Source organism: Podarcis vaucheri (assembly GCF_965113315.1).
Source record: "Podarcis vaucheri genome assembly, chromosome: 2".
NCBI lineage: Eukaryota > Metazoa > Chordata > Lepidosauria > Squamata > Lacertidae > Podarcis > Podarcis vaucheri.
In genome coordinates, this window is record NC_138760.1 from 71,331,623 (window position 1) to 71,345,358 (window position 13,736).

Sequence of the window (13,736 nt, forward strand, 5' to 3'; positions counted from 1 at the left end):
CAATTGTTTTAAGTTTTGTTTGCTTCCTTGTATTGCTTCCTGTAAGCTTTGCTCTGTGACCAACCAGGAAGGCAAGTGCTGCTAATTAGATACTGGTACTGCAGCGCCCTCTGCTGGTGATAATAAATAATTTTTGATTTATTCTACCTCAGACGTTCTGGGAAATAAATTTGCAACGCAGCCATTATACTGTTCTCTACACACAAGGACCATCTAGCTAACCCAGTAGCACAGGTGACATCTGGAAGTGGTGCAAGCCCTGCCCTCCCCCACTTCTCAAGACCAAAGCAAGCCCTCCCTTCAATGATTTGGTAACTGTACATATCGACCACAAAATTTATTAAATATAACTAGGCAAAAGGCACAACAAACTGCATTATTCAAGTATTTGCATAGATGCACAGAGATCATATTGTAAACCTGCGAGACATAAAATGGTGACGCATGATGCAGAGGCTCTACCATAATAATAATAATTAATAAACACTGAGTGCAGCCCTGTGTGTGTTTACTTGGAAGTAGGTCCCACTGAATTCACAAGGCCTTACTCCTTGGTAAGTGAGCATAGGACTGCAACCACAATGTTCTTCTCCCAATCTATCCTTTCAACATACACACGAAAGTACAAAACGATTTCCGATGCACTCATCAACCTTGTTTGAAGCAGGGGTGCCAGTTCCCAAACCTGTCTATTTAAAAATTCCTTGTAAGGAAGAAGTTCAGCAAAACTGGGCTGTCTCCATGGGGCAGCATCTGCATACCACCATCTCTCTACCCTGCCATCTCTTGTAGCACCCAAGGAAACTTTACCTTCACACTACAGCAGGTGAGGATGGAGGGCCTACAGCCACATTTCGGCAGCATTAGGGAGGGGAAAGCAGAGTGCTGATCTCTTTGCTGTGGAGATTTTAAAAGCAAGCCCGGATTGACATTTGGCAATGCCTTGAGGAAGATAACCTTCCAGCTCTGAATAATTTTCCCCCCTTGAAATTGTAGCGAGTTGATCTTCGAAGTATTCTGAGATGGCATAAGCCAAGACCTAGCAAAGCCATTGGCTTCAGGGAGGTACTAAGTTAGCAGAACAAATCTGTTTTGTCTTCACCTGTGACAGTTCTGAACGGAAGATTACTGATCCCACTATGCTAAGAGTGCCTGAGACTTAACCTGAAAAGACAGAGACCAGGATGGATGCTGTTATGTTTTCTGAGACGCACACCTTCTGTCTTGAAATGGCTGCTGGCATGTGTTTAACTAGTATGTGTACAACCATTCATTTGGGATATTTGAAACTAGACTAAAAATGTTTTGGAGCGTTAATTGTATTTCCAGTGACCGTTCTTTGTGGCACCAGTTCTGTGCTAGAACTGGAAGAATGTAATGAGCACAACCTGAGGATTTGGGGGGGCAGGAATGCAGTGCTCAAAACCACTTGTGCATTGTTATTGACAGCGTAAACCACTTATTCTGTAACATGAGAGCAATGTAGGTACATGCATAGTTAAGATACCACTTGATTATTGCACTGTGCACAACTTGGGAAAATTTCTAGGAAACCTTGTTTTGCGTACTCAAGCTGAGTTTTGGACTGTTGAAATAATGTTTTGGGCCTACAATTGTTTTGGCTCATCTAGAAAGACGACAACCAAGCCCAAAGGGCCTTTTTTTTTTTTGAAAGAAACAAAACCGAAAACACCAGTTTGTACTGCTGCCAAAAAAACAGAAAGTCTCTGCATAAACAGCACCTAGATCCATTTCTAAGACTGGCTATGGCAGTTTTGATTCAAGTTTCCTAACAATTCATGGTATTAGACAAAACAGTTCCTCATTTTTAGCACCAGCATATTTGCAAAGCCAACTGAAAAAATATCACCGGGCAACAAAAGCACCAAAAACACCTAAAACCTGAGAAAACATTCATAAAGCTTCAGACAGGTAACAATGTTGCAGCTGCATATTTGGAAGTTGAGGCTATTTATGCACTACGGTATCCAGTTACAGTATTAAAATAGCTGGGGTTTAATCAGCTACCCAATGGTAAAAGCACCATTAGTTAATTTTTCTGTTTAGCCGGCTGAACTGTGTTAAGACACCCAATTAGGTGCCTACAGGTGAATTGGAATACAGAGGCTAGAAAGAAGGCACACAGCCTATGATTTTTTGTTGAATCAAGTGAGATGCAGCAAACCACGTAGTAATAGGAAAAGAGTATTAGGATTATAGCACCTGTAGTACCCTGTCCAAGGCTTGATCACATTGTAAATTTGCCATTGGTAATCCATTTTACACCAGCCCCAAACTGGAAAGATGCAAAGGGAATTCCAATTACACCGAGATTTAACCAAGGGTTATTTCCAAATTACTCAATCTTGGTTTCGATCAGCCTTCTCAATTCTTAAGCCTGGTGCACCCAGGATGTTTTGGATCTTAACTCCCAAACAACCCTAGTCAGAACTCCTATCGTTGGAGTCCGAAACCTCAGGGGGCACCAGGTGGGGGAAGGCTGGCTTGTATTAATTTATTGCATTCAATAAATTAATTGCATTCAACCCTGCCCATCAGCTATAGGCTTCAAAGCCTTAGCTTGATAGTGTTGAATGTAAACTCTCAACCAAGATTATCACATCAGGAGAGGATAACTATCCTCAGGTAAGTTAGTGGCGCCAATTTCCTGAGTGAGCAAGCCCAATCCATAAATAGACAAAAAACTAAGCTGAGTTACTTGATTATATGAACAAGATGTAGCACGCGAAAACAGATCACTAACTGCAATTAATACTAGGAAACTCTTAAAATGCCTTGCTAATATTTGGTTGATTGGTAGAGTGCATTTCTTTTAGGGTGTCATGGGAACAGTGTGCTGCCACACAAAACCCGCCTTGCATTCTGTGCAGCTGGGCAGAACCTATAATTAAGATGCCGCATGCAAACAGGTTGATGGCGGTTGAGAGCAGAGGAAGGACTCACCATAGCTATGCCACCAACACTTTCAAACCTTGAACGTAATGACCAGAAAAGCTTTGGGCTAAGAAGGTGACGGTGTAAGAGGGCAAAGGTAAAGCACTGAACCCTGGGAGATTCCTTAAAAGAGGGAATAAATATAGTCAGTATGCAGCAAAATTCCACAAGATCGGACTACGTCTCCATACAGTACTTTGGAGGAGATGAGGCCATCACAAGGGCACCACAACACTCTCTTCCCCATAGGATTGTCTGTGGTTGTAACAAAGCTGGAAAAGCTGAGAAGGAGGCAGTCGCTCAGTGTTGACTAGAATACATTTGTCTTCTGTTGAGGCGATAATGAATTGCTGGGAGAAATAGAGGATTCTCCCACTTCCGTTCCAGCACATTGCATATTGCACTATAACACACCAGTGCTATTTTAAACAAGTAACTCCTGTAATGAACAAATATCCAAAAGGCAAAGCAGGTCACGTTAACCTTGGCATGCATGGATAGAATCCCCACAGACGTCCAAGGGTGTGTCATCGACCTGTGCCAAGGTTGCTAGAACCGGACCAGAAATTGGTCAAGGCTGGGGGGTGGGGAGGAAGTTGAGATTTGCACATGCCCAGCATGTCTTCTTCCTGGAAACAAAGCCCGTGGGAAATCCCAGGTCAAAGCAGGAGGAACCGGTGTGGAGTTCAGAGTTGCAAGATGACCTTCAATGTCTAAATTTCAGGGTATTCACAGCTTCAGCATTCTTCATGACTGAATTCTAGGAAAGGGAACATGACTGTGAGTTCAATGGATGCTAATTTAGGTAAGAGAAGCAAGAGAAGAACAGCACCTCTAAAATGGAAATACTTCAGTCTCTTGTAACTGTTCTCACTTCACAGTTATAGACCAATTCGATATGTGTTTATTCAGAAATAAGGCCCACTGAATGTAATAGGACAGTCATCCCCAAACTTGGCCCTCCAGCTGTTTTGGGACAATAACTCCCATCATTCCTAGCTAACAGGACCAGTGGTCAGGGATGATGGGAACTGTAGTCCCAAAACAGATGGCAGGCCAAGTTTGGGGATGCCTGTAATAGGACTTGCTGCTAACTATAGTATCTCAGCTTTAATTATATATACAGTGGTACCTCGGTTTATGAACTTAAGCCATTCTTAAACTGAGGCAAGCTTTCCTTAATGAGGCCTCCCACTACCGGTGCCCTTCCACCGTTTGGATTCCGTTCGTAGACCGAGGTAAAGTTCACTAACCGGAACACTACTTCTGGTTTTGTGGAGTTCATATACTGAGTTCATAAACAGGGCTGTTCTTAAACCAAGGTGCCACTGTAGTTTTATGAGTTCTGTGTTACAAGCTGGGGGCTGTAGAAGGAGAGGATGGAGGAAGCCTACTCACATTGGATTCTTCTTTCTAAAGCACCCACCCAAAAAACCTTTTTGTAAATGCCTTTTTATATGACAGAAGCAGTCAAATGTAGCTGCTCCCTGCCCCTCAAAGAAAAATGGAGCTGGCCCAGATTGACAATCCCCAACATCTCATAGTCAGCTGACAAGGCCACAGATTGAAGACCTGACACTGAACGCGGTGGAGTTCTGGCCTGAAGTATATTGCTACATAGCCCTTGGGCAATAATAGCATCTGTTGTCCTTTATATGCCTCACCTCCTGACGTACTCTCGTATTCCTTGCAGCAGTGTAGGAGGGTGGTACTGCTGGATTGATCCTGGGAAACCCAGCTCTGTTGCTGGCAGGAACTGGATTAGCAGGAAGAGCTTTCTGAGGTGGTCGTGGTCTGGAAGAATCCTGGGACAAGAAAGTAAGATCTAGCAGGGATCTTCTTTTAAAAAAACCAACAACCTTCCAACTATCCAGTTGCCAGGATGGGCAAAACTCTGTGTTATCTCTATTCCCTGCTTTATGATCTACAGAAATGTTAGGCACCAGGAAAATAGAGCAGTGCATTTTTATTCTTCAGAAATGCATGTAATAAGGCAAAAGTCTGGATTTCCTTTTCAGAAAAGAAAAATATGGCCTTAATTCATTTGCATGTGAAAACACATGCAAAAGTTTGGGGCTGAGCTCATATGAAGCACAGCCAACTGGCAACAGGATGTATGCCAATATAGTTATACCTGTGTTTTTTCAGTGTTGATATACACAGTTGGTGGGGAGGGGCAATACCTGTCCTGCTTCTACCAAATGCATTTTTCCATGCTGAAGCATAATTAACTATTCTAAAGTTTTATTAGCCCTCATTTACTAATATGTACCAATAGTAAGGCCAAAATCAGCTCTTAGGCACCATTAACTCACATATTCACTCTATTTTAGCAAGCCTTGGAAACAAGTTATTTCCACGGGTCTAAAGATATCAATCTGTATAAAAATACTCACCTGAGAAACAATGACTTTTGGTGCTGGTGGCGCTGGCCTGCTTGGAGGAGTTCGCTTGGGGAAATTATTTGCCTCACTCTGATACCCGAGAAAGGGAGGTCTCTTTGTGTTAGCTGGGAGAGCAGGTGGTGGTGGTGGTGGTGGTGGTGGTTGCGCATGAATTTTGAGCTCTGGAGGTGGTTCACAGTAGAGCACTTCAGGCTTTGCAAGGATATTCTGTATGCCAATAGCCTGCATGCAATCACACAAAAAGCAGGTGATCTTTCTAAAATCACTCCTGCATTTACATTGTCTAGGTTTACTCCTGCTGAGCCACTTCAGATGACCCAATATGAATAGATTTATTAACCAACCACAGAATCTCAGTGCTGCTTACAAACACCATGCATTTAAAGCATCCCCCAAGAATCCTGGAAACTATAGTACGTTAAGGGTGCTGGGAATTGCAGCCCTGTGGTGGGTAAACTGCAGTGCCTAGGAATCTTGTGTGTGTGTGTGTGTGTGTGTGTGTGTGTGTGTGTGTTCTTTAAAAGTACACAAAGTCCTGGTCCCATATACATTTTGTTTCCTGGGCACTCCTTGTGTTTATTTATGAATTTTTGCAATTTCTCTCCCACTACTTGGCTCCATTAAAGCCCTTAGGGTGAGTTACATCTAATATAAACAATACAAATGAATTGTTTAAAACATTGACATTAATACATTCATGCTGGATCAAATGCTTGCAGGCAATCATTTACCGTGAGAAAAGGTGCTCACGAGAGCCCAAAGAGGTTCCCTAAACAATCACTTTCATCTTGTGTCTCTAGGATGTAGCAAGAGAAGCAGCTTTGCAGTTCAGCATATTGATTGATTGATTGATTGATTGATTGATTGACTGGATCATGTGTTTTACAGTGGTACCTCGCAAGACGAATGCCTCGCAAGACAAAAAACTCGCTAGATGAAAGGTTTTTCCGTTTTCGATTTGCCTCGCAAGACGAATTTCACCTATGGGCTTGCTTCGCAAGACGAAAACGTCTCGCGACTTTGTTTCCTTTGTCTAAAAACAAAGACATGTTTTGTTTATAAAGTTAATTTATTTTCCCTTCAATTTTTGAACTGCTCTTTACAGTATGTGTGACTTTAAAGAGCAGTTAATAAACTGTTGTTGTACCAAATTTGGCTTTGTTTGGACTTTTTTTGACCATAGGAACACATTAATTGATTTTCAATGCATTCCTATGGGATTTCGTGATTCGCAAGACGAAAAATTCGCTAGACGACAAAACTTGCGGAACGAATTAATTTCGTCTTGCGGGGCACCACTGTATAACGCATGGGAATTATCAGCATGGATCAATACTGGGTTAGCAATACAGTGGTACCTTGGTTCTCAAACTTTATCCATTCCAGGAATCTGCTTGACTCCCAGAACTGTTCGAAAACCAAGGTGCGGCTTCCAATTGGCTGTAGGAACTTCCTGCACTGAAGCAGAAGCCATGTCGGATGTTTGGCTTCCGAAAAACATTTGCAAACTGGTACCCTTACTTCCAGGTTTGCGGCGTTCGGGAGCCAATTTGTTTGTCAACTAAGCTGTTCGAGAACCAAGGTTCTACTGTATAGAGAAGATCAGGTGTTATTCAACATGGCAGCTGTAAGTAGTTTCAGCTTTCAGGTACCTTTCTCTGTCCCTGGGGGGTTTTCAGCTTGAAGGCTGGGTTGGCATGCCCAGTCACACCACTCTGAATGGGAGGAGCGGTACTGCTTGGGGAAAACAACAGGAAACAAATATTACAAGGAAGCTGCCTCTCATGGTATATATTTAACCATTTCATGTAGCTGAGTCAGAATCATGTATCAAAAACAACAAACCCAAATAATCTAATTTAGGATAGAATGGGAGCCAGACTGAGGTGTCTGGTTCCCATTCTATCCTAATTTAGATTATTGGAACAACGTTTTTGCAAGAGGCCAATATATATTGTAAGTTGATTTGAGTTTATTTTTTGTAAGTTAAAAAAGGAGACTAATAAGTGAATATAATTATAAATAATAATTATAATAATCTGGCCAACTCAACTGTAATAATCCAGGCTCATTTACGGGCAGCGAGTACTGTTGATAAACTAAATTTTGCAGCAGGAAGTCTCTGCATGATGAACACTAAATGGGCTAAATGTCTGAGGTGGGAAGTAATTGGAATTTCATAAAAGAAGAAAGGAACTAGTTTAAACATCTTCCCTTTTCAGTATATATATCTTTGTTGTTGCATATGCAAGAAATACATTTGTTTATCAGTATATCCGTATCCTGGCCTTTCTCCAAGGTGCATGGTGCGCAAGGCAACTTGCACATGCAATCCCAGACTTCTTTATCCCGGCATGAGAAATGGAAACACATCTGTTGCTGTCATGCTATAAATATTCACCTGAACTGCTGCATTTTCTTTGGAGGAATGAAAGCCTGCTTTAGTGGCACAAGCCTGGCTCTCCATTTATAGCAGCAAAAAGCAACTCCAATTGCAATCAAAAGCAAGATGGAAAGGACTCCTATTATGATTGGGAAAGGACCTAACAGGGGGAAAAATAGACATATCAATATTGTTATAAGTCCTCCTTTCACATCATTTCCACCCCCACCCCATACCTTGGTGACCAGTGAGAGGAAGAGGGAATTTCAGTAAGTTCTACTTATGTCATAATGTTGCCCAGGAACTTGCTATGCCCAGATGCCAGATGCCACAAGTCAAGGTAGGTTAGGAGTTACAGGACCACAGACAGCTCCAAGAGAGCAACTTGCCCCAACCAGGTTGAGCGCAGACCCAAGCTTTAAACCTCTACTCCCATACCACCCCTTCCAGGCTCTACCCCCTTGTGGATTATTAAAAGGCCAACCCTTTGGCCTGAAGGTGAGCACTCCTCCCCATTCCATAGCCTCATGCCAGGTGTGTGCTCCCTGCACTGCTGGATGGGTAAGATACTGTAGGATGCATTTGGTTCCTACAGATTCAGGGAAAGGTTCTGTGAGGGTCTCAGCACTGGCCCTACAAGCCCTGGTGACTTGGGAGCTTGTTCTGTTGGCTCCTGTCTGTCAGCCTTAGACTCAACAGTGTCCCAATCTCCAGCAGCTGGTCTAGCTCCTTAGCTGGAGTCTCTGGACCATAGCTGAGTGGTACAGCACGTGCTTTGCAAACAGAAGGTTCAGGTTCAATCCCTGGCATCTCCAGGTAGATCTGGGATAGACTTCTTCCTCACATCCTGGATAGCTGCTGGTGGTCTGTGTAGAGGACCAGCAGCAACTATCCAGGATGTGAGGCCCCAGATGCTGTTGGACTACAATTCCCATCATCCATAGCTAGCAAGGATGATGGTAGTTGTAGTCCAAGAACATATGGGGACCCAAGGTTGAGAAAGGCTGGTGTAGACAATACTGTGCTAGAGGGACCGATGTTCTGACTCATTATAAGGCAGTTCTCTATAGCTGCTAGAATCTGGAGTTATGACAAAAACTCCGCCTGCCAAATTCCATCGCCCATTCAGCTATATAGGTACAGGTTCCCTTGCCCTCTATTGTATCTAGTTACCTTAATTCCCTCCCACTCCCTTCAGATTTCCTTAATTTCCCCAAATAACATAAGTCGCACCCACTTTTTTGAGGCATGGGCCCACTGTCCAGGCTTCCTCCATTCCCAGGTTTATTGCAAAATGGAGGTGCCCATCCACTGAAACAATGGCAGTTCTGGTTGTTGTTGCAAATCTGTAGAGAGAACAATGAGGAATTTGACATTACCCTTTCCTTGTTAGCAGAAACATCACACACTATGATCATTCCAATCCAAAAGCACAGCAAGCTGGATTTGTAAGGAGCACTTGCGCCTTCTGTTGACAACTGTTAGGGCTCAACAACACTACATCTATATGAAGAATGTCTCATCTCCCCCATCCCCACCCCCCAAAAGTCATTTCTAATACCACCCAGCCTTCCTAAGAATTGCAATGGAAATTCCTATCATTTCTACCAACCAAGTTCCAATGGATATGTTTTCACCCTTCAAAAGTATACTGGGATATATGCACATTCCCGAAATGGGACCAAACTGACTTTCCACTATTTTTAACCTCCCAGCAAATGTTTCCCGTAACATTGTCTGGCCCTGATGGGTGTGGATAGCTTCTTCTCAAAAACTGCAACATGGCTTAAGAACAGCTAGCACATCCAACACATGCTATTCAAAGTCTACATAACACTCAACAGTCCTCCTATGCCAAACAAATCCATGAAGACCTCAATTAGACATCTATGTTTGAAAGCCCATCCAGAAATGCATGCAGTTGCACAGGAAGCCATTCTAGCAGGCCACAGGGCAGAGCAGCTAACATGGTGTCCTACAAATGTTCTGGAATAACACTAGCTATGGAGGAGGACTCAGTTTTCAGAGGATTTATAAACCAATTTTACTTTTTTTGAGGTGGGCCAGGGTCTGAACCAGTTGAGCTTTGCTCACATCAGTTTGTCTATTTATGCAGGGGTTATGTTCTGAGGCACTGCATGTATCAGTAAAATCAATATATTTCCTCCTACAGATAGAAATAGAAATCACTAGTTGAATGGGAAAGTAGCACAGAGTTTTGTATTAAGAAGGCAGAAAACAAGATACCTACTCCATGGCCATTGCACTTCTTCCCACAGTCTCCAGTGTCAAAGAAGGAGGTGTTTCTACAGCGCCCCTCAAAGCAAATCTGTAGAAGGAAGACAGGCATTCAGGATAAAACTGAAGCAGTGCTATGAAATGTATTCCTAGGCTGGGAGATAATCAAAACTGCATCCATTCCTTCACCCCACAGAGAATACTGCTGCTCTTGGTAGCTGCTGGAGTGGTGGAACAAACAGAAGTCAAAAGGTGGTGGAAGAATGGCAAAAGCCAATTATTATTGTTCTGTGGTTCCCCTCCACAGCTTGCTCATCTGCTGACATGAGGTTGAACAAGAAGTATTTTGCTTTCACAGATCTGTAGTGTTCCACCCAACATTTGATGTGGTGGAGCTGGTGAAACGCAACCAGCCTCAAGCCTCACAGTATTCCCTTGTATTGAGCACAGTTCTCAGAAGGGATCAAACTTGGGGGTTGGGAACATTCCCTCCCACATGGAGCTGCTTTCCAAGAAGCACATGACAATGAGCACACTCACTGTCATGGACTGGTTGGATGGCAGGAGACACAAGCTGGGGAACCCCCAAGGGAAAAAGACTCAGAGCCAGGAGGAGTGGTGGTGGGACGACAACGGATGGTCCGAGGGAGAAGAGGGAGTAGATTGGGAGGAGAAAGCGTCAGAAGCCGAAGTGGCAACAGGATTTAGTGAGCAGAGAGAGCATGGGGCAGAGCCCAGTCCAGAATCAGAGGCAGAAGAGGGAGGGGGGCATGGGACAGAGATGAAGTAGGCTGCTGAAGAAGCCAGGGAGTCCCCCACTCCTACTATGACCAGCTCCGTGTCCTTCCTGGTCTCCCAGAACATGCAGAGAAATTAGGAGGACAGAGCAATGAGAGACAAGACAACAGAGCCTTAGGCTGCTGAGGGAAAGAAGTTGAAGAGGAACCTTACAGAGTGGTGGGAAAGAGGCGACCTTCAGTCCTCGCAACTGCCTCACTGGGGCAAGACCTACTGGGAAGAGTTGCTGTGATCACTAGGCCTGTGCTATTTTGGTTTCTTTGAATAAAGAGCTAACTTCACTGGCCCTGGTTTTTTTTCTTCTGACCTACTCCTGGCTCTGGTTCCTGACATTCATTTCTGAAGAGAGTTCTACTGGTTGTTTTTTCTTTTTCAAAGCTGTATCAAACCTCTGAAAAAGTGGCGCCACTCAGGTGCTTTGAAAACAAAACAAACTGAGCTCTCTTCATAGCGCACGGTTGGAAAAGGTGCCAGAGCATTGTAGGCAACCTGCACTTACATGACTGTCACCACACTTCGTTCCTGCCATCACAAGGCCCGGGTCTAACATGTCACCTTCGTCTTCATTTCGGTATACATGAGTCCCACGACAGAATATGTTCCTTCCGTTTAATGTGATAGTCGTGTCAATTGCAACGGCATTGGACTCCAAAGGCTTGGAAGCAGAACTTTGGCACTGTATCTTGCCACACTTAGCATCTCTGGAAAGTGAAAATAGTGCATGAGAACCTGAGCATTCTGGCTAAAGTGTCAGCTTTTCTTCACATTCAAGAAACTATCATTTCCATCCTACAAATTGAGCAAATTTGAGACAGGGAACTTTCTATGGGAGCAGGAGCTAATGTTCCTTAGGCACAACTAATGGTGTGTTTGCATCAACTTTTCCCTGGATATATCTTGGGATCGCTCTCAAAGGAGTCAATGCTTAGAGTTAGGCTTGGTTTTGAGAAATAAAATTTCTCATTAGAGTTCCTCCTTAAAAGATTGGTGGCAACCCATCAATAAGTAGTACCTGAGGTGACCAGCTGGGCCTCTTTTCTAAGCAGCAGATTTGTTCACAAATGATCACCTCACACAGTAGGTGGGGGGGGGGCTTACTCACAAGTCATGCTGCTTTTCTTTTCAGATGCAAACCACACACTCAGAAAAGCCAGCGGAAGGATATTTTGAAAAAGTATGACCCAAAAGAATGGTTTACGTTCACATGGCATGAACATTCACTAAAATATAAGCAACTGAATATTGCTAACAAAATTCCTAAGAAACCAGAAGTCATCTTCAGCCAGTTACAATAGAAAACTGGTTATTTTAAAGCCTTTAACCTGTAAGGACACCAATCCCACCCAGAATAGTTGGATCTGCTTTCTACCTTAAGTTGCACTTCCTGTATCGGCCATTGGTATCCTTCCCACAGTTCCCATAGGAATCGCCAGCAGCATTAACCCTCTCAAAGCAGATGTCAGCTGCTGGTCTTGCTCCTGCATGGAAGAGATTCATGTAACTGCTTTCTGTGGAAGATAGTAGCTTACCCAAATCTGCCAACCACCGACTTTCTACCATGGCAGTAGATGTGAACTCTCTACTGTCGTTTTCAGGTGAAAAGAACAAAAAAACCAATAGCAACACTAAGAGACCGAGGCATACAAGATAAGTCATCAATATCACTCCCCCTGTGGCTCAGACCAGCATAGCATTTCTCAAACTTGGGTCTCCAGCTGTTGTGGAACTACTACTCCCTTCATCCCTGACCACCGGTCCTGCTAGCTAGGCATGATAGGAGTTGTAGTCCAACAACAGCTGAGGACCCAAGTTTGAGAAAAACTGGCTAGCATGACAGCGGATTGCTACAAACAGTGGAAATGTAAGATATGTGTAATGTGCTCAACACGTAGCTTACGAAGCAACTTTTCTTGGTATGTGCAATCATGAGAATTCCATACTCCTTCTAAAGAAGGGTTTTTTGTTCTGCATGGTTGTGAAGAAAGTTAAAAAAACTATTCCCCACCATTCAAAATATCATAGGCAAGAAATAGGAAAGTGGGGGCCAAGATTAAATTGTTTGCTAAAACCATATTTATTTAAAAGGCAATGTCTTCCATAATTTTTAGAGACCAGGAGATTCAATATTTGACAACCTGGATAGAAAATTACTGGTAGAGTAAAAGGAATAGTTTTCCTCGTTCCATTTGGTTGGACTGCTACCAGCCACAATAAAGGTATGGATCCAATAGGTTGATCATATTCAACAGGGGACAAGGGCTGTGTAGCAGAAGGGATTTTAGCATATGCAATTTCCCTTGAACCTACTTCACTGTGATAGGAGAAGCTGCTCCTGCTAAAATTCATTCTACTTAATTATTAAGAGCACCACAAGTCATGGTTGCATCTGGTCACAATATCTGGTAGCAGACTCAATGGATGTAAAGTCCATTCCCCAATCTATCATTTTCCCTGCTCCTCTGTCCTAGTACAGCTCCATCCCTCAAGCTCAGGATATCAGCAGGGGAACAATTTGCTCCTTCCCTTCCCTAGACCCCATGCTGTTTGAAAAGCCCCCCACCCCATTTAGTCACATGTCCTTCCTTACCATATCCCCAGAGCTGCAAGCACTGCTGTTCGTACGTGAGGCACATTCCGCTGTAGCAATACGCCCTGCCATTCGTGCAAGGAGTGCCATCCAGTTGGTAGAAGTTTGCAGGGCAGAACGGGGATTTGCCTGTACAGTATTCTGGCAGGTCACAAGGTCTGGCTTGTTCCCGGCAAAGAGTCCCCGGTGAAATCAACTGAAGAAAGAGGAAACAATTAAAAGAGTTGCTCCAGGGTAAAACTCAGGTAAGCACACCTGGTGACTTAAGTGAACAGGTTCATCTTTCTGCCTGTAGGTTTCCCACATCTTCTAAAATGTTCATGATTTTATAGAATACCAGTTTGAATAGGTATGCATTAGTGTACCTATT

General features: G+C 43.5%; 1 protein-coding gene across 2 annotated transcripts in view; it reads right to left on the reverse strand.

Annotated features, from left to right (window-relative positions):
• Window positions 1-125: 125 nt before the first annotated feature.
• The window catches only part of ADAM19 (ADAM metallopeptidase domain 19), a 56,501-nt gene continuing 42,890 nt past the window's right edge, over window positions 126-13,736 (reverse strand). The window contains exons 14-23 of one of the 2 annotated variants that reach the window (XM_082211756.1): window positions 13,367-13,562; window positions 12,149-12,257; window positions 11,279-11,480; window positions 9,995-10,072; window positions 8,981-9,089; window positions 7,762-7,903; window positions 7,013-7,094; window positions 5,352-5,582; window positions 4,620-4,760; window positions 126-3,715 (exon numbers count right to left, since the gene is read on the reverse strand). In XM_082211756.1, the coding sequence (XP_082067882.1) occupies window positions 3,662-3,715; window positions 4,620-4,760; window positions 5,352-5,582; window positions 7,013-7,094; window positions 7,762-7,903; window positions 8,981-9,089; window positions 9,995-10,072; window positions 11,279-11,480; window positions 12,149-12,257; window positions 13,367-13,562 (1,344 nt within the window). In that variant the 3' untranslated portion in view covers window positions 126-3,661. Of the gene's footprint in view, window positions 3,716-4,619; window positions 4,761-5,351; window positions 5,583-7,012; window positions 7,098-7,761; window positions 7,904-8,980; window positions 9,090-9,994; window positions 10,073-11,278; window positions 11,481-12,148; window positions 12,258-13,366; window positions 13,563-13,736 lie in introns of both variants that reach the window. The other variant, XM_082211755.1, reaches the window with a different exon arrangement.